Source organism: Erythrolamprus reginae, chromosome 11 (genome assembly GCF_031021105.1).
Source record: "Erythrolamprus reginae isolate rEryReg1 chromosome 11, rEryReg1.hap1, whole genome shotgun sequence".
NCBI classification, from domain to species: domain Eukaryota; kingdom Metazoa; phylum Chordata; class Lepidosauria; order Squamata; family Dipsadidae; genus Erythrolamprus; species Erythrolamprus reginae.
The window spans coordinates 6,951,850-6,972,597 of record NC_091960.1 but is presented as its reverse complement, the minus strand read 5'-3'; the positions used below and the strand labels follow the sequence as shown (position 1 = coordinate 6,972,597).

General features: G+C 41.1%; 1 protein-coding gene and 1 long non-coding RNA gene across 5 annotated transcripts in view; one reads left to right on the top strand and one right to left on the bottom strand.

The window, feature by feature from the left end:
• The first annotated feature begins 758 nt into the window (after positions 1-758).
• On the top strand, positions 759-18,833 carry LOC139174550 (urokinase plasminogen activator surface receptor-like). Its single transcript, XM_070764996.1, has 7 exons — positions 759-1,208; positions 4,992-5,102; positions 7,368-7,526; positions 9,788-9,952; positions 13,532-13,669; positions 14,776-14,922; positions 16,032-18,833. Exons 1-7 carry the CDS (start codon positions 1,160-1,162, stop codon positions 16,280-16,282), a joined length of 1,020 nt encoding a protein of 339 aa, XP_070621097.1. The 5' UTR covers positions 759-1,159; the 3' UTR covers positions 16,283-18,833.
• Positions 9,717-20,748, bottom strand: part of LOC139174552 (uncharacterized) — a 47,788-nt gene continuing 36,756 nt past the window's right edge. For all 4 annotated transcript variants that reach the window (XR_011560368.1, XR_011560366.1, XR_011560365.1 and 1 more), the window contains 2 exons: positions 13,446-13,711; positions 9,717-10,008 (listed from right to left, as the gene is read on the bottom strand). This is a non-coding gene — a long non-coding RNA (uncharacterized lncRNA). The remainder of the gene's footprint in view (positions 10,009-13,445; positions 13,712-20,748) is intronic.

The following is a 20,748-nucleotide window of genomic DNA, read 5'->3' as shown; positions in this document are numbered from 1 at the left end:
ATAATAATAATAATAATAATAATAATAATAATAATAATAATAGAGTGCTGGTGAGACCACCTTTGGAATACTGTGTCCAGTTCTGGAGACCTCACCTACAAAAACATATGGATAAAATTGAACGGGTCCAAAGACGGGCTACAAGAATGGTGGAAGGTCTTAAGCATAAAACTGATCAGGAAAGACTTCATGAACTCAATCTGTAGAGTCTGGAGGACAGAAGGGAAAGGGGGGACAGGATCAAAACATTTAAATACGTTAAGTCTGCGGAGAGGGGCGGCATACAAATCGAATAAATAAATAAATAAATAAATAAATAAATAAATAATAAATAAATAAATAAATAAATAAATAAATAAATAAAGTAAGTAAGTAAGTAAGTAAGTAAGTAAGTAAGTAAGTAAGTAAGTAAGTAAACAAACAAACAAACAAAAATAAGGTCCAGGAGGGAAGTGTTTTTAATAGGAAAGTGAACACAAGAACAAGGAGGCACAATCTGAGGTTAGTTGGGGGAAAGATCAGAAGCAACATGAGAAAATATTACTTGACTGAAAGAGTAGTAGATGCTTGGAAAAAACTTCCAGCAGACGCAGTCACTGAATTGAAACATGCCTGGGATAAACATCCATCCATCCTAAGATAAAAATACAGGAAATAGTATAAGGGCAGACTAGATGGACCATGAGGTCTTTTCCTGCCGTCAGTCTTCTATGTTTCTATAATAATACAAGTTGCCAAGGTTGGGAAAACAACGCGCTGAGGACTAGCCGCTTAGGGCGAGCGAGGACGTTTCCAGCGCGGGTCTGCCCCTAAATCTGTCGGGGCTGCGAAGCGAAGTTTTCATCACTTCCCTGTTCTTCCTGCCTCCTTCATTCCGCCGCTGCTGTGTCACCCTCCGAAACTTCTCTTTTTTAAAAAATAAAAAGGACGTTTTTTCCTGCAAGTGATGTTCGGGGTGGAGCCGAGCCAGCTGGAGGAAAGGGGAGGATTTCAAACATAAGCAGGGCGCGAGGAGGAAGGAACCTCAGAGTCATTTTCACCCCTCCCTCCCTCTCCCTCGGGCTGCAGGAATTACTCCGAGGATCCGCTCGCTTTGCGCATTACCAGCTCTCTCCCGCGCTGCCCGCTGCTCCGGATCCCGTCCACGCATCTGGAACCCATGAAGTGTTTCTGGACCGGCCTTTGGTTCTCCTTGATGGTGACAGATGGTAAAAAGCGGGAAAGGAAAAAAAAGGGGGGGGAGAGAGAGAGAGGCGGAGAGGGAAAGAGAGAGGAGTGGGAGGAAAGAAAGAAGAAAAGGAAAGAAAACAGAAGGAAAGGAAAAGAAAAAAAAGAAAAGAAGGAAAGGGAAGGAAAAGAAAGGGAAAGGAACGGACAACGAAAAGAAAGGAAAGAACAAAGAAAAGGAATGAAAGGAAAAAGAAAAGGAAGGAAAGGAAAAGGAAAAGGAAGGAAAGGAAAAAGGAAGGAAAGGAAAAATAAAAGAAAGAAAGAAAGGAAAGGAAAAAGAAAGGAAAGGAGAAAGAAAAGGAAGAAAATAAAAGGAAAAAAGGAAGGAAAGGAAAAAGAAAGGAAAGGAAGGAAAGGAAAAAGGAAGGAAAGGAAAAATAAAAGAAAGGAAGGAAAGGAAAAAGAAAAGGAAAAATAAAAGAAAGAAAGGAAAGGGAAAAGAAAGGAAAGGAGAAAGAAAAGGAAGAAAATAAAAGGAAAAAAGGAAGGAAAGGAAAAAGAAAGGAAAGGAAGGAAAGGAAAAAGGAAGGAAAGGAAAAATAAAAGAAAGGAAGGAAAGGAAAAAGAAAAGGAAGAATAAAAGAAAGAAAGGAAAGGGAAAAGAAAGGAAAGGAGAAAGAAAAGGAAGAAAATAAAAGGAAAAAAGGAAGGAAAGGAAAAAGAAAGGAAAGGAAGGAAAGGACAAAGGAAGGAAAGGAAAAATAAAAGAAAGAAAGGAAAGGAAAAAGAAAAGGAAGAATAAAAGAAAGAAAGGAAAGGAAGGAAAGGAAAAAGGAAGGAAAGAAAGGAAAGGAAAAAGAAAAGGAAGAAAAGGAAGAATAAAAGAAGGAAAGGAAAGGAAAAAGGAAGGAAAGGAGAAAGAAAAGGAAGAAAAGGAAAGGAAAAAGGAAGGAAAGGAAAAAGAAAGGAAAGGAAGGAAAGGAAAAAGGAAGGAAAGGAAAAAGAAAAGAAGGAAAGGAAAGGAAAAAGAAAGGAAAAGAAAGGAGAAAGAAAAGGAAGAAAAGAAAAGGAAAAAGAAAAGAAGGAAAGGAAAAGAGAATTAATGTGATAATTGGTTATACATAAGATCTAATAGTATTCACTGGTAACATGCACCCTATGATAAATTGAAAGTAAAGGCTGAATCATCAATGGGACATCTGTGGGGGGGGGATGGGTTATGTATGTTTTTGTTATTTCTATGGTTTTCTCTTCCTGTTCTGTTTGGTTTGAAGGTTAATGTAAAGATATAACGATTGAGAAAATATGTATATTTTTAATGTATATATTTGAAATATATATATATTTTTAAGTCGTTCTTTGGACCTCCCAAATGAATTTCGCTCTGGAGTTTTTAAAGTTTGCTTTTATGCTGGGGTGGCGGTGGGGGAATCGATCCGGCTGATTTCAGGGCATTTGGATAGCAGGAGAGGGGAGGGGAGGGGGGGAAGCAGAATTGTAGTTTTCCCCATCCTCTGTCTTTTTATTCTCCATAGAATAAAAAGTAATTGTCTAATGCAGGGGTCCCCAAACTTTTTACACAGGGGGCCAGTTCACTGTCCCTCAGACTGTTGGAGGGCCGGACTATAAAAAAAAACCTGCAGTTTTCTTAATGCCACCGCCTTGAGGGAGGAGGAGGAGGTGAAGTGGAGCAAGTCCCCAACTCCTTGCCAAGTTTTCTCTTTCTTTCTCTCTCTCTTCCTTCCTCTCCTTTTTTCTCTCTCTCACTCTCTCACTTTCTCTCTCTCTCTCACTCACTTTCTTTGTATCTCTCCCTCTTCCTTTCTCTCTCTCTCTCTCTGTCCCGCTTTCTCTCTCTTGCTTTCTTTCATCCATTCTCTTTCTATCTCTCCCTCTTCCTTTCTCTCTCTCTCTTGCTTTCTTTCTCTGTCCCTCTTGGTTGTGGCCTCTCTGCCCCCATCCCCCTGCCAGCCCACAAGGGTATGGGGAGTGCGCGCGCACGCGCAACATTCAGAATAAGAAAAACTTCGCCATTCAAAAAAAGAAAAACTTTAGCCGGCCTCGCACACTTTCGTCGCTCCCCGCCCCCAACTCCAATGCCCGTCTCCATGTAAAATCTTGTGTGCTGCCGCGGGCCGGATAAATTGCTTCAGGGGGCCGCATTCGGCCCCCGGGCCGTAGTTTGGGGACCACTGGTCTAATGGTATCTGTTAAGAGTTTGGGCTGCAGAAATGCAGATGGCCGCCAATGGGTGGCGCAGAACTGGTATGTTTAAGTCTGGTGGCTTCCCCCTAGTGGCCATTGAGAATAGGGCAGGTGAAATAAAAGTTTTATTTTCTAATCTAATATTATTATTATTATTATTATTATTATTATTATTATTATTATTATTATTATTATTATTATGTCAGTACAACACAGCAAACAAGATCACTATGCTGGATTTCGTATTTCATCACCAGTCGGGCGCTTCCCAAGCACCTAGGACTGCGTGATGTAGCGGCGAATTATGTTTGCCGATCCCAGTAAAGCGGCCTTTTGCAATTGACAGGTGGAGATTTTGTCAATTCCGATGGTTTTCAAATGTCCGCTGAGATCCTTTGGTACTGTGCCCAGCGTGCCAAGGACCACTGGGACCACTTTCACTGGCTTATGCCAGAGTTGTTGCAGCTCGATTTATTATTATTATTATTATTATTATTATTATTATTATTATTATTATTATTATTATTATGTCAGTACAACACAGCAAACAAGATCACTATGCTGGATTTCGTATTTCATCACCAGTCGGGCGCTTCCCAAGCACCTAGGACTGCGTGATGTAGCGGCGAATTATGTTTGCCGATCCCAGTAAAGCGGCCTTTTGCAATTGACAGGTGGAGATTTTGTCAATTCCGATGGTTTTCAAATGTCCGCTGAGATCCTTTGGTACTGTGCCCAGCGTGCCAAGGACCACTGGGACCACTTTCACTGGCTTATGCCAGAGTTGTTGCAGCTCGATTTATTATTATTATTATTATTATTATTATTATTATTATTATTATTATTATTATTATGTCAGTACAACACAGCAAACAAGATCACTATGCTGGATTTCGTATTTCATCACCAGTCGGGCGCTTCCCAAGCACCTAGGACTGCGTGATGTAGCGGCGAATTATGTTTGCCGATCCCTGTAAAGCGGCCTTTTGCAATTGACAGGTGGAGATTTTGTCAATTCCGATGGTTTTTAAATGTCCGCTGAGATCCTTTGGTACTGCGCCCAGCGTGCCAAGGACCACTGGGACCACTTTCACTGGCTTATGCCAGAGTCGTTGCAGCTCGATTTATTATTATTATTATTATTATTATTATTATTATTATTATTATTATTATTATTATTTATTAGATTTGTATGCCACTCCTCTCCAAAGACTCGGAGCGGCTCACAACAATAAAGGACAGTACAAGTCCAATTATTAAAAAGCAATTCAAAACCCTTAATATAAAAATAATCATACATCCCAGACATACCATGCATAAAATGGAACGGCCCAGGGGAATCAATTTCCCCATGCCTGACGGCAGAGGTGGGTTTTAAGGAGTTTGCAAAAGGCAAGGAGGGTGGAGGCAATCCTGATCTCCGGGGGGAGTTGATTCCAGAGGGCCGGGGCCGCCACAGAGAAGGCTCTTCCCCTGGGTCCCGCCAAACAACATTGTTTAGTCGGCGGGACCCGGAGAAGGCCAACACTGTGGGACCTAATCGGTCGCTGGGATTCGTGCCTACCTGTTTTCCCTTGCTTTACTAATGCTTTCTTCCCTTTCTACTTCTTCTACAGTCGTTGCCCTTCGGTGCTACTCCTGTGATGGGAACAACGACTGCCAGGATACGGAAATATGTAGAGAGCACCAGCAGTCGTGCAAAAGCACCGTCATGGCCGTAATAAGTCGTAAGTTTTTTTGGAGGGAGAAAGGGGGGGGGCCTCAAGATCTTCCCCCAAACCCCCAAATCTTCAACCTTAAATTATCTACTGTTGACCTCTCCCCTTTCCTAAGAGGTCAGTCAGGGGCGTGCATAAGCGCACCATTGGGCCTACCGTCCCTGTCCTAATGTCTTCTTTTATCATTACTTCCTATGTTATGTTTATACAAACTACTATCCTATATTTGTTTGACAAAATAAATAAATAAAATAAATAAAGATGGAAGCTCTGTACGGGTGATGGGGAATCTTTTTTTGGCTCCGGTACCCAAAGGACAAGTGTACACACAATAGTGTGTGCCCACATTCATAATGCAGTGCCCTCCCCCCGCGCATATGCACACAACCCCTCTCCATGTTTCCCCCCCTGCGCATGTGCGCAGGCCTCACTGAAGCTCTGAAAGAGTAGTAGATCCTTGGAACAAACTTCCAGCAGACGTGGTTGGTAAATCCACAGTAACTGAATTTAAACATGCCTGGGATAAACATATATCCATTGTAAGATGAAATGCAGGAAATAGTATAAGGGCAGACTAGATGGACCGTGAGGTCTTTTTCTGTCGTCAGTCTTCTATGTTTCTATGTTTCTAAGCTCTGGACTTCTGGTACACCCATTGGGCTGTTTTTTGCCCTTCCTGGGCTTCAGAAGGCTTTCCTGAAGCCTGGGGTTGATGAAAAACAGCCCAACGGGCCTACCGGAAGTTGGTTTCCAAACTTCCGGTAGGACAGTTGTACCCATTTTTCGCCATCCACAGGCTTCAAAGGAAGGGACCTTGTAGATCATCACACTAGATGACATACAAGGTCTCTTCCAACTCTGTTAATTTATAATCTGTAATCTGCACAACCACTCGGCATCTCCTTACTCGCAGGAAAAGATTGAGTGGCTTTCGCTGCTACCGCTAGTCCATGGCCCTGATGGCTAATGATTGTGGGATCACTGACACATTTCATCATCAATAGAATAGAATAGAATAGGAATAGAATAGAATAGAATTAGAATTTTATTGGCCAAGTGTGATTGGACACACAAGGAATTTGTCTTGGTGCATATGCTCTCAGCGACCATAAAATAAAATATACATTTGTCAAGAATCATGTGGTACGACACTTAATGATTGTCCTAGGGGTCAAATAAGCAATGAAGAAGCAATATTAATAAAAATCTTAGGATACAAGCAACAAGTTACAGTCCTACAGTCAACATGGGAGGAAATGGGTGAAAGGAATGATGAGAAAAACTAGTAGAATAGAAGTGCAGATTTAGTAGAAAGTCTGACAGTGTTGAGGGAATTATTTGTTTAGTAGAGTGATGGCGTTCGGAAAAAACCTGTTCTTGTGTCTAGTTGTCTTGGTGTGCAGTGCTGTGTAGCGACGTTTTGAGGGTAGAAACAATTTGTGTCCAGGATGTGAGGGGTCAGTAAATATTTTCCCCGCCCTCTTTTTGATTTGTGCATTATACAGGTCCTCAATGAAAAGAACAGAATAGAATAAAATAGAATAAAATAGGAATAGAAATAGAACAGAACAGAATAGAATATAGAAATAGAATAAGAATAGAATTAGAATAAAATAGGAATAGGAATAGAACAGAATAGAATATATAAATAGAATAGAATTAGAAAAGAAAAGAAATGACCAATGGAACGGAACAGAATGGAACCGAATTAAATGGAAGAATAGAAATAGAATACAGTAGAATAGAATAGGAATAGAAATAGAATAAAATAGGAATAGAATAGAAATAGAATAAAAATAGAATAGAAAAGAAATGAATAATGGAATGGAAAGGAATGGAACAGAATTAAATGGAAGAATAGAAATAGAATAGAAATGGAATAGAACAGAACAGAATTATTTATTGGTCAAGTGTGATTAGACACATAAATAATTTTTTTCCAGTGCATAAGCTCTCAATGTACATACAACAATATTGATAAACAACAAAGTTATAGTCATAAGAAAATGAAGGGATAGGTGATAGGGAAGATGAGAATACTTCCTTTTTTAGATACATTGACAGTGTTGTGTAGTTGTTTAGCAGAGGAGAAAAATTAACCCTGTGTCTAGTTGTTCTCACATGCACGCCCGATAGCGTCGTTTTTTGCATTGTCAAGTGAAGGATAAGAGAAATCCGCATTAAAAATGGAAGAGCCAATTTGTGCTAACAAGCCCAGGAGTTTGCTCTCACTCCTGTTGTGTCTCTGCCTTCCTCTTCTTCACTGTCCTGCAGGGCCCAAGATCACCACCCACTTCCTCAAGGGCTGCGATGTAAGTGGAAAGCCTAATAATTCCATCTCACACCTCCTGGGCCACCGGCTGGTGTTTTTGGCCGAAGACCATTGCAGAACCGATCTGTGCAACAGCGGCATACCCAAGGAGGTGCCCAGAGGTACATATTTGAGAACGCAGGAGTTTTATTCAGGGAATAATACAGGTGTGCAATTCAGGAGGTTTGGGCAGGTTCGGTAGCAGCGATCACTGCGATAACTCCCCACTGGCAACAGGCCATGGAAACACTGCTAGCTCCATTGAGGTTCCCAGACTCCACCTTGCAAGGGATTATGGGGTCATTAGATGAAGACGATGAAGATAGCATATGTGTGTATGTATGTTTGTTTATATGTTTGTTGGTTTCTTTCTTTCTTTCTTTTTTCTTTCTTTCTTTCTTTCTTTGTTGATTTGATTGGATTGGACTGGATTGGATTGGATTTTATTATTTTATTTATTATTTATTATTTTATTTTATTTATTTTATTTATTTTATTTATTTTATTTATTTTATTTATTTTATTTATTTTATTTATTTTATTTATTTTATTTATTTTATTTATTTTATTTATTTATTTATTTTATTTTATTATTTTATTTTATTTTTTACTTTTATTATTTTATTTTATTTTATTTTTTACTTTTATTATTTTATTTTATTTTTTACTTTTATTATTTTATTTTATTTTTTACTTTTATTATTTTATTATTTTATTTTATTTTTTACTTTTATTATTTTATTTATTTTTTTATTTATTTTATTTTATTTTATTTTTTAAAAAAATTATTTTATTTTATTATTTATTTTATTTTATTTTATTATTTATTTTATTTTATTTTATTATTTATTTTATTTTATTTTATTATTTATTTTATTTATTTTATTTATTATTTTATTTTATTTTATTTTATTTTATTTATTTTTATGCCACTATTAGACTCCTTAGACTCAGGGCGGCTTACAGAGGGAGGGAGGGCGAGAAGGAAGGAAGGAAGGAAGGAAGGAAGGAAGGAAGGAAGGAAGGAAGGAAGGAAGGAAGGAAGGAAGGAAGGAAGGATTTTACATGGAACGATGCTGAAATGGGATCTTGGTGATTGGAAAACTAGAAGAGGGGCTGATATAGGGGTAGTAGTCCTGACCACATGACTTAATCAGAGTTCGAAGTTACAATAGCCTTAGAAAAAGCGACTTACACAACCCATCCTTGAAGTTACGGCTATCAAACCCTCCCATGGTCACATGATCACAATCGAAGATGGATTCAAGATGCAGAGAGACTGGTCTAAATTCTAAATTATGTTTTTGTGGCTGAGGTACAGCATGTTAGCAATAGCACCTTTTTATAACAGAGCCAGCCTATTGCCCCCACAATCCGGGTCCTCATTTGATCCACCTCGGAAGGATGGAAGGCTGAGTCAACCTTGAGCCGGTGATGAGATTTGAACCACTGACCTGCACATCTAGCAGTCAGCTTTAGTGGGCTGCAGTTCTTCACTCTACCTACTGCACCACCTCGCCTCTGTATATCTGTGTTATGCACGGTTTTAGGTAGATATTGACTTTCTCTTGTGAGCAGGCAAGAAGAATTTCATTTCTAATGTGGGCCAGTGTGATTTCTGACAGTCTCAAAATGGGTGAACAGTGCAGTCAGGTGGTAGGGAAAGCAAGTAGGATGCTTGGCTGCATAGTTAGAGGTATAACAAGCAGGAAGAGGGAGATTATGATCCCGCTGTATAGAGCGCTGGTGAGACCACATTTGGAATACTGTATTCAGTTCTGGAGACCTCACCTACAAAAAGATATTGACAAAATTGAACGGGTCCAAAGACGGGCTACAAGAATGGTGGAAGGTCTTAAGCATAAAACGTATCAGGAAAGACTTCATGAACTCAATCTGTATAGTCTGGAGGACAGAAGGAAAAGGGGAGACATGATCGAAACATTTAAATATGTTAAAGGGTTAAATAAGGTCCAGGAGGGAAGTGTTTTTAATAGGAAAGTGAACACAAGAACAAGGGGACACAATCTGAAGTTAGCTGGAGGAAAGATCAAAAGCAACGTGAGAAAATATTATTTGACTGAAAGAGTAGTAGATACTTGGAACAAACTTCCAGCAGACGTGGTTGGTAAATCCACAGTCACTGAATTTAAACATGCCTGGGATAAACATATATCCATCCTAAGGTAAAATACGGGAAATAGTATAAGAGCAGAGCAGATGGACCATGAGGTCTTTTTCTGCCGTCAGTCTTCTATGTTTCTACACACACACAAAAAATGACAATGAAAATTATTTATCTGATCTATAATAATACTGATTTAATGTATGCAAGCATACATTGTTCACGGTTTCAATAGTTTGCTGTTTTTCTCCTGGACAGTGAAGGATATGATCCATGCCCGAGGCCATAACGAAAACCTCCTGAATTGCTACTCCTGTACAACTGCCGATAACACTTGCCACAACTCCAATCCTAAAGTGATGCGTTGTTTCTGGCCCCAGGATAAATGCATAGATATCGCCTCCTTGGAGGTTGATCCAGAAGGTGAGTCCAGGCCTTCTTCTGATGTACAATTTCTTGGTCGCTTCGTCCTCCGGTGTCTTCCTTTGCAGAAAAGGAAATAATGCATTTTTAACCTTCATCTCAACCTTTACTCCCAGAGCTCGCCGGGGTAATTCAAGCATTATGTGGTTGCATATTAAACATGTCTAGAGATTTAACAAAATCTCTTGGTCTAAAAGATTGGATTGGTTTAAAATGACTCCCCTCTGGGTATATAAAAGTATATAAAGTGGCGATGTAAAGAGTTGTTAGTATAAGGATATCAAGAATTTGTAAAACTTAAGTCCCTATATTACTAACTCATTAAATATCAGTTAATCATATTCAAAATTATTAATCTATATTGCAATAATTTAGTATAAATAAAATGTAAAGATAGTTATAGTTAAAGCAGGGTCAATTAATCAACTGTTACAATAGTTTGCTAAGTATTTAAGAGTATATATTCAAACTGTATAGATATTTAAATAATTAATTTCATTATCTCTATTTTAACTTAATTAAAGGTGGTTCTATCAATATTTTATCTAAGATGAGTCTATATTTATCAGTAGGGTATCATAATATAACTTAACTTAATTAAATAAACACTTAAATATACTAAATACTCAAATATTTAATTTCCATAATTTCTAATCACTTATATTTCAGATTAGGAATATATTAGCAATATATACAGGTCAAAAATTCAGCTCAACAGATTCATGTGTCAATAAACCAATAAAGCAACAAATCAATATATCATATAGATCACTTTTTTATACCAAGAGATTTATTGTTATTGTTTAAAGCAATGTTTCTCAACCTTGGCACTTGTCTGGGGGAATTTTGGGAGTTGAAATCCATGCATCTTCAAGGGGCCAATGTTGACAGATACTGGTCTAAACACAGATAATGCAAAACATATACTGCTCAAAAAAATAAAGGGAACACTCAAAGAACCCATCCTAGATCTGAATGAATGAAATATTCTCATTGAATACTTTGCTCTGTACAAAATTGAATGTGCACAACAGCAGGTGAAATTGATTGTCAATCGGTGTTGCTTCCTAACTGGACAGTTTTATTTCTGATTTACTTGGAGTTATATTCTGTTGTTTAAGTGTCCCCTTTATTTATTTATTTTGAGCAGTGTATTTAAGCAGGATTCACCTTACTCAGAAAGTTACAAAACTAACCAAAACTAAAACTAAACAAGCTTTGCATGTTTGCAAGTAGAGTTGCTGCAATTAACCCAATTAAAGGAATGGGCAAATATAGCACAAGGTAGAAATGTATTGAGGGATCTCTGCGAATCTCAAAATTTGTAGTAACTTTGAGCAAAGTTCAGGTTTCCAGTAGTTTAAACGATGGCAAATTCTGCAGCATTCACCCCCCACCCACCCACTCCACCAAATAAATATATTGTATGTAATTAGCATTTTACTCCCCTATCCTCAGAACTGTGTGATGTCTACTAAGACGATGTAATAGCTCACAGCCAGCACTGTTGTGCCGAATAATAAAGTCATTTTTTGCCCTCTGTATGCGGGGATTAAAAATTAGCATTTTCACGCCCCCGTGCTGAAAACTGTGGTGTTTTGTTTGGGCTGGATGGGTTTTAGTAAGAAGGTAGACCAACTCTCCCAGTTTTACTATGCAAAATAATACAGTTTATATATTCATATACATACATGCATATCCATATACAGTATATATATATATGCCACATGGTTTTTTTTGCTGAATTTGAAAATTAAGGGAGACTAGGATAGATTTATTTCGGCCTTATTTTGGCCTCATCAGCTAGCCATACCCTCATTGGGACTTGAACCTTCAACCTTTGCCTTGTAAGGCAGAGAATTATCCTCTAGGCCAGTGTTTTTCAACCAGTGTGCCGTGAGACATGGTCAGGTGTGCTGCAAAGCTCAGAGAGAGAAAGAAAGCAAGAGAGAAAGAAAGAAAGAGAGAGAGAAAGAAAGCAAGAGAGAGAAAGAGTGAGAGAGAGAAAGAGAACAAGAGAAAGAAAGCAAGAGAGAGAGAAAGTGAGAGAAAGAAAGCAATAGAGAGAGAGAAAGAGAGGGAGGGAAGGAGAGAGAACAAGAGAAAGAAAGCAAGAGAGAGAGAAAGAAAGCAATAGAGAGAGAGAAAGAGAGGGAGGGAAGGAGAGAGAGAGAAAGACATAGAGGGAGGGAGGGAGAGAGAAAGAGAGCAAAAAAGAGAGGGAGGGAGGAAGAGAAAGAAAGAGGGATGGAGAGAGAAAGAAGGAAGGGCGAGAAAGAGTGAGGGAGAGAGAAATAGAGCGAAAGAGAGGAAGAGAGAGAGAGAATTTTTTTGTCCAAACTTTTTTTAGCCTCCCCCCTCCCCCCGCTCAATGTGCCCCAGGGTTTCGTAAATGTAAAAAATGTGCCGCAGCTCAAAAAAGGTTGAAAATCACTGCTCTAGGCTACGGTATCCAAACCCTTCAGCTCTGTACCAGGGAAGGGTTACATATTTTTGTGTCGAATCACCCTGGTATATTGAAGCAACATCACAGCTCCTTATTTGCCTCTTGGCCCAACCCAGGGCCATTTCCAAGGCAGTTAATTTTATTGATAGCCGACAATTCTATCTATATGTGTCACATGTTTTTTTTGCTGAATTTGAAAATTAAGGGAGACTAGGATAGATCTATTTCGGCTTTATTTTGACCTCATCAGCTAGCCATACCCTCAGTGGGACTTGAACCTGCAACCTTTGCCTTGTAAAGCAGAGAATTAACCTCTAGGCTACGGTATCCAAACCCTTCAGCTCTGTACCAGGGAAGGGTTACATATTTTTGTGTCGAATCACCCTGGTGTATTGAAGGAACATGTATGTATCAATGTTTTTGCTGAATTTTTATAGATAGATAGATAGAAACATGGAAGATTGATGGCAGACAAAGACCTGCCCGATTGCTGACTTCCGGTTCAAACAGAAGTTGGCAAACGAATCATTTTCTACCTCCGGGGAGATGGGGAAGGCAGTTTCCGTCCTCCCCAGGTTCCCGGAAAGGCTTTGAAGTTTGAGGAGAACACAAAAGGGATGTGCCATTGCATGCTGGGAGCAGGGGGGATTCATGCGCACATGCATGGGGCGCATGGAATTAAGGGTGTAGGGATTGTCGCTATCACTGTTACCGGTGTGTTGAGCGCGCAGCTTCAGGTCTCTGGTGTGCGTGCACATCCGAACATGTTTTCGCTTCTGTGCATGTGCAGGGGATGCGCACGCCAGAGAGATTTTGGTGGGGGTTTTTGTTTCTGCGCATGTGCGGAAGCAAAAAAACCCACCAAAATCACCCATGAGCGTGCCCTCGCGAGATTTGGCTTCCTGTGCATGCACAAAAGCAAAAAACACGCTCGGATGCGCGCGCAGTGTGGCATCCTCATTCATACTGGTAGGAACCCACTGCTGGCGCACCCGCGACTCCATCATGCTCCCCCTCCTTTCAGCAAGCGAACCAAAAAAGACTCGCCTGTCACTGTGTAAGGGAATCTCAACTCATGCCCCCTGCAGGCCAAAAACAAATTTACACCCTTGTTTTTTCCATCCCACTGATAGGATTCCCGAAGGATCAAGAACGGATCAAGGGCTGTGGCCAGCTCTCCCACTGCCAGGGTGCTCCGAGCTTCCAAAACCACAAGAGTTTCTACATGGTCAAGTGTTGTAACTCCAGCTGGTGTAACAATGATGTTCAAGGTGGGTCAATCACAACGTGGTTTTAGAGCGGTAAACAGAGGCCTGCAGAAAAAGGAGTAATAATTAATAATAATTAGTAATAATTTATTAGGTTTGTATGCCGCCCCTCTCCGAAGACTCGGGGCGGTTCACAACAGCAATAAACAATTTAGCACAAATCCAATAATTAGATTTAGTACAAATCCAATAATTAAAATGTCCATGTGCTGCCTTCTTCGGGTCCCGTCGACTAAACAATGTCGTCTGGTGGGACCCAGGGGAAGAGCCTTCTCTGTGGTGGCTCCGACCCTCTGGAACCAGCTCCCCCCTGAGATTAGGATTGCCCCCACCCTCCCTGCCTTTTGTAAACTCCTTAAAACCCACCTCTGCCGTCAGGCATGGGGGAACTAAAACATCTCCCCCTTGCCTATGTTGTTTTGGTGTTTGATTGATTGTGTGCTTGTTTTTTATATATATATTGGGATTGTTTTATGAATTTCTTAACTTAAAATTGTAATTGGATTGGTGGGCATTGGATTTGTCACTATGTACTGTTTTTTACTATTGTTGTGAGCCGTCCCGAGTCTGCGGAGAGGGGCGGCATATAAATCCAATAAATCTAATCTAATCTAATCTCTATGTTGGTTGAGGCAGGCAGGATTCCCTTGGGTACCTTTTGTTGGGGGTCAGGGGAAAGGGAGGGTCTTGCCTTCTCTTTCTGCTCAAGATCCCCAAGGACAATTGGTGGGCCACCGGGTGACACAGAATGCTGGACTCGATGCGCTTTGACCCAAAGCGCATTGGACGATCAGGTGACCAGGGTGGCTTAAAGGTCATGTGATGGCTTAAAGGTGGCCAAAGTTCTTAGAACTAAGGAGAAAATTCCTGACAGTTAGAACAATTAATTGGTGGAACAACTTGCCTCCAGAAGTTGTGAATGTTCCAACCCTGGAAGTTTTTAAGATGTTTGTCTGATGTGGTGTAGCTTTCCTGCCTAAGCAGGGGGTTGGACTAGAAGACCTCCAAGGTCCCTTCCAAGTGTGTTATTCCGGTCTGTTCTGTTCTATTCTATTCTACTCTACTCTACTCTATTCTATTCCATTCAACAATCTTGCTTCATTTTGCAGATTACAAGCAGACTCCCTTGCCCTTGAACGGGCTCAAATGCCACAGCTGCGAAGGAAACACTACTCATGGTTGTGCCCCAATTAATATCACAACGGTGCAATGCCGAGGCCCCATGACTAAGTGCCTAGAAGCCTCGGGGATCCGCGGTGAGTAACTTGTGACAAATTCCTCTTGCTTTCTCTCTTTAGCGTTAATCTGCGGAGTGAGAATGAGGAGAAAGATCGGAAAATAAATCTACAGAAATTGTGACCCCCCTTCAAATGGACAAAGAGTTTCTCAGCTGGCTTCAGAATTGGGTGGAAACTGGGTCTTTTTCAATGATCCAGACCCTTCTGTGTTAGCAAAAACTTCAGAAGAGAAGGATTTAGGGGCAGTGATTTCTGACAGTCTCAAAATGGGTGAACAGTGCAGTCAGGCGGTAGGGAAAGCAAGTAGGATGCTTGGCTGCATAGCTAGAGGTATAACAAGCAGGAAGAGGGAGATTATGATCCCGCTATATAGAGCGCTGGTGAGACCACATTTGCAATACTGTGTCCAGTTCTGGAGACCTCACCTACAAAAAGATATTGACAAAATTGAAGGGGTCGAAAGACGGGCTACAAGAATGGTGGAAGGTCTCAAGCATAAAACGTATCAGGAAAGACTTCATGAACTCAATCTGTATAGTCTGGAGGACAGAAGGAAAAGGGGGGACATGATCGAAACATTTAAATATGTTAAAGGGTTAAATAAGGTCCAGGAGGGAAGTGTTTTTAATAGGAAAGTGAACACAAGAACAAGGGGACACAATCTGAGGTTAGTTGGGGGAAAGATCAAAAGCAACATGAGAAAATATTATTTTACTGAAAGAGTAGTAGATCCTTGGAACAAACTTCCAGCAGACGGGGTTGGTAAATCCACAGTAACTGAATTGAAACATGCCTGGGATAAACATATATCCATCCTAAGATAAAATACAGAAAATTGTATAAGGGCAGACTAGATGGACCATGAGGTCTTTTTCTGCCGTCAGTCTTCTATGTTTCTTGGTAGACAATAATAATAATTAACCAGTGGAACAGTTTGCCTCCAGAAGTTGTGAATACTTCCAACACTAGATGTTTTTAAGAAGATGTTGGACAGCCATTTGTCTGAAATAGTGTAGAGTTTTCTGCCTAAGCAGAGGGTTGGACTAGAAGACCTCCAAGGTCCCTTCCAACACTGTTGCTGTTGTTGTTGTTATTGTTGTTGTTATTATTATTTCTCCTTCATTCAGGCATCTCTGGGAACTATTCTGTCATCAAAGGTTGTGCATCGCCTTCCTGGTGCGACAGTCCTTATACCTCCATCTACAAGAACCTGGGCAGCGTAGAATCCCACTGCTGTACTGGCAATTTGTGCAACAACTTGATCACCGACGGACACCTGAAACCCTCTCCAAGGAGCCAAGCCAACCACTTGATTTTGGCCCGTCACATTATTACGTCAACGAGCCTCCTTCTCTTTACAGTTTTACTCCTTTCTTGAGAAAGCTCCTGATCTCCAAGCAGAAGGATGCTTACTCCACATCTGGACCAAGTAGAACTTAGAACTCGGACCTTTTCTACTCTCCCCCAATATTTAATGCAGCGGGGAATAAGCAGGGGATTCCTGCTGAGAGCCCCTCCTTAAAGAGACCATAAGAACATAAAGCCAAACCCTATTGAGTCCAGCCTTCTGTGTCACGCAGTGGCCCACCAATTGTCCATGGGGATTTTGAGCAGAAAGAGAAGGCAAGACCCTCCCTTTCCCTTGACCCCCAACAAATGGGACCCAAGGGGATCCTGCCTGCCTCAACCAACATAGAGGAGGTACATGGACATCCGTTTCAATAACCACCTATGATACACTTGGCATCCATGAATCTGTCTAATCCTGCCTTGAAGCTCTCCAGGCTGACAGCTGTCACGACCTCTTCTGGAAGGGAATTCCATAAACCAACGACCCTCTGGGTGAAGAAATATTTCCCTTTATTTCTCCTCACTTTCTTACCTACGAACTTTAGGGAGGGCCCCCTCGTCCTAGACCACCATCCCTACAAAACCAGGGGTGAAGAGACCATTCTTGGGGGACCAAACAGCCTCTGAAACTTCTTCCCACCTTTCCCCACCAAAAAAATGGTCATTAGCCAAGCTATCCATGTTTACTTATTTGGGAATATTTATTTTTTTGACTACACACAGGCAATCCTCAACGTACTGACCACAATTATAGGCCAACGTTTCCGGTGCTAAGCAAGACATTTGTTAAGTGAGCCTTGTGACGTTTTTACAATTTTTCTTGCCACCTTTGTGAAGTCGATCGTTGCGGTTGTTAAGTTGGTAGCACGATTGTTGAGTACCATCTGGCTTCCCCATTGATTTTGCTTGTCGGGAGGTTGCCAAGTATGGATGATGTGACCGCCCCGCCACCGGGTTGCGAAGGGTTCTGAATTTGATCATGTGACCGCAGGGATGCTACAACCATTGTAAATATGAAAAAAGTAGTTAGATTTATCAACTGCGTCATGTGCTTTACAGCCCTATCTAAGCAGTTTGCAGAGTCAGTATCTCAATGACCGGGGTCCTCATTTTACCCACCTTGGAAGGATAAATGATAAGTCACTTTTTTCAGCACTGTTGTAACTTTGAACGATCACTGTTCTGTCAGGCTCTCTGGTAGACTCCTCCCGAAAATTCACAGGTACAAATTTCAGACACACACACGTTTGAAAATTCAAAACAATGTTCTTTATAATGAAAATTCACTTAAACCAAGCTCTCTTTTGGTATAGCAAAGAGCACTGGTCTCCAAACAAACTGGTAATTGGTACAAGTCCCTTATCAGTTCTGAGATACTTAGCTTGCAGCTGGGAGGCAATTCACAGTCCTTCTTCTTTCACAAAGTGAAACACACTTTGCTCTGGTTTAGTTTCAAAGCGGGGAAAAATCAGCACACAAAAAGTCAAAGTCAGTAAAGCAGTCACGAAACACAACGATCAGATAATCCTCCACAATGGCCAAACCCACAGGCTGCTATTTATAGCAGCCTCACTAATGACCACAGCCCCACCCAACCACAGGTGGCCTCATTTTCTTTGATAATAATCTCTCAGTTGTTGCTGCCTATGCATCGCTCTCCGCATGCGTGGCTGTATCATTAACTCTTGTTCTGAATCCAAGGAGGAGCTAGATAATTGATCTCCTTCTGAGCTGTCTGCCACACTCTCCTCCTCCCTGTCACTCATGTCTTCTTGGTCAGAGGAGCCTTCATCATCAGATTCCACTGGGGGCAAAACAGCCCTGCAGCATGTGGATGTCTCCCCCACATCCACAGTCCTCGAGGCAGGAGCTGGGTCAGAGCTAACCACAACAGGTCACTAAATGAACTGTTGTAAGTTGAGCACTATCTGCAAGATGGCCAGCAGCCAGATCAGTATGGATAACTTGGTGAGAATTAAATGACGTGTTGTAAAAGAAGATTAGTGGCTAGGAAGGCTCACGTTTTGTGAAATCTTGGGGTTCTGCTCAACAGGGTAGAATAGAATAACAGTGTTTGAAGGGACCTTGGAGGTCTTCTAGTCCAACCCCCTGCTTAGGCAGGAAAGTCTATACCACTTCAGACCAATGGTTCTCCAATCTCTTCTTTAAAACTTCCAGTATTGGATCAATGAATGTAAGTCAAGACTGCAGAATTATAGCAAAGATGCTGGACACTCATCTCGTGGGTGAAATCCTTATTTTTCATAGCCCGCTGAAAAGAACATCCTGAAATTTCCCATTCCTTTTATTTACACTTTCTCAGGGCCATGAAGGGCTCTTTTTAGCTGTTTCAACTCATGGAGACTGAGCCTTGTGATTTATTTAAAAAATCTGGGTGCGTTAGTCAAGAGCTGCCCCTGCCTTACCTACAACTATTGACACGAACTTAAACAAGGAGCAGCTATTTTCCTCTTTTAGAAGTTTGGTAGCGGCGTGGAATGGTTTTTTTTCCTGTTATTTTATTATGTTATATATATATATCTATTTATGTTAATAAAATATTTTTGTAAGGTTCAAAAGGTCTTCTTTGTGGCAGACAGTCTCAAAATGGGTGAACAGTGCAGTCAGGTGGTAGGGAAAGCAAGTAGGATGCTTGGCTGCATAGCTAGAGGTATAACAAGCAGGAAGAGGGAGATTATGATCCCCTTATATAGAGCGCTGGTGAGACCACATTTGGAATACTGTGTTCAGTTCTGGAGACCTCACCTACAAAAAGATATTGACAAAATTGAACGGGTCCAAAGACGGGCTACAAGAATGGTGAAAGGTCTTAAGCATAAAATAATAATAATAATAATAATAATAATAATAATAATAATAATAATAATAATAGTAGTAGTAGTAGTAGTAGTAGTAGTAGTAGTAGTAGTAGTAGTGCTGGTGAGACCACATTTGGAATACTGTGTCCAATTCTGGAGACCTCACCTACAAAAAGATATGGATCAAATTGAACGGGTCCGAAGACGGGCTACAAGAATGGTGGAAGGTCTTAAGCATAAAACTGATCAGGAAAGACTGAATGGACTCAATCTTTATAGTCTGGAGGACAGAAGGAAAAGGGGGGACATGATTGAAACATTTAAATATGTTAAAGGGTGAAATAAGGTCCAGGAGGGAAGTGTTTTTAATAGGAAAGTGAACACAAGAACAAGGAGACACAATCTGAAGTTAGTTGGAGGAAAGATCAAAAGCAACATGAGAAAATATTATTTTACTGAAAGAGTAGTAGATCCTTGGAACAAACTTCCAGCAGACGTGGTAGATAAATCCACAGTAACTGAATTTAAACATGCCTGGGATAAACATATAATCCATCCTAAGATAAAATACAGAAAATAGTATAAGGGCAGACTAGATGGACGATGAGGTCTTTTTCTGCTGTCAGACTTCTATGTTTCTATGTGGCTTCCGGTATTTTAATCCAATCAACGCTACAGACGGCTGTTCCTTCTAGATCAGTGATGGCAAACCTTTTTTTCCTCGGGTGCCAAAAGAACATGGGTGCACGCTGTCGCGCATGCGTGAGTGCCCATACCCATAATTCAATGCCTGGGGAGGGCAAAACCAGCTTCTCCTGCCCCCAGCCCGGAGACCCTCTGGAGGCTGCAAACGGCCTGTTTTCCAACTTCTGGTGGGCCCAGTAGGCTCGTGTTTCGCCCTCCCCAGGCTCCAAAGGCTTCCCTGGAGCTAGGGGAGGGTAAAAATGCCCTCCCCTATCTCCTTGGAGGCTCTCTGGAAGCCAAAAACGTCCTCCCAGAGCCTCTGTGGGAGCCAGAAATCAGCTGGCTGGCACACACATGCATTTTGGAGCTGAGCTAGGGCAATGATTCGCGTGCCAGCAGATATGGTTCTAATATTAAAAATAATAATTTTGAAAACACCGAAAAACAGAGACAACCCCGGGAGACTCCGCAGGCTGCTCTGTTCCAGCGTGAGTTGAGGACCTCCTGCACTTATTTGGGAAAGTTAAATGAGTGCAATGCTACCATTATGCCACTAGATGGCAGTCATCTCACATGGCTATTTGTTCCATGTACAGTAATACCTCGTCTTACGAACTTAATTGGTTCCAGGACGAGGTTCGTAAGGTGAAAAATTCGTAAGTTGAAACAATGTTTCCAATAGGAATCAATGGAAAAGCCAATAATGCGTGCAAGTCCATTAGGAGAATCCAAAATATTAAGGCTTAAAAAAAAAAGCGGCGGCCAGATAAAGCCAAGGCGAACACCTTTTTTCTCCCTTGAGCTCCATGAGCCTTTCCCTCCCGTTTTTGCCCACCTCTCTCTCCGCATCTCCCCCACACCTTTCTCCTCCCTTGAGCTCCATGAGCCTCTTCTTCCTGTTTTTGTCCCCCCTACTCTGCCCAGCAGAGCCCCCGTTTTTGCAATCCTGGGATTCCCCTCCTGGGATTTCCCTACAGCATTGCAAAAACAC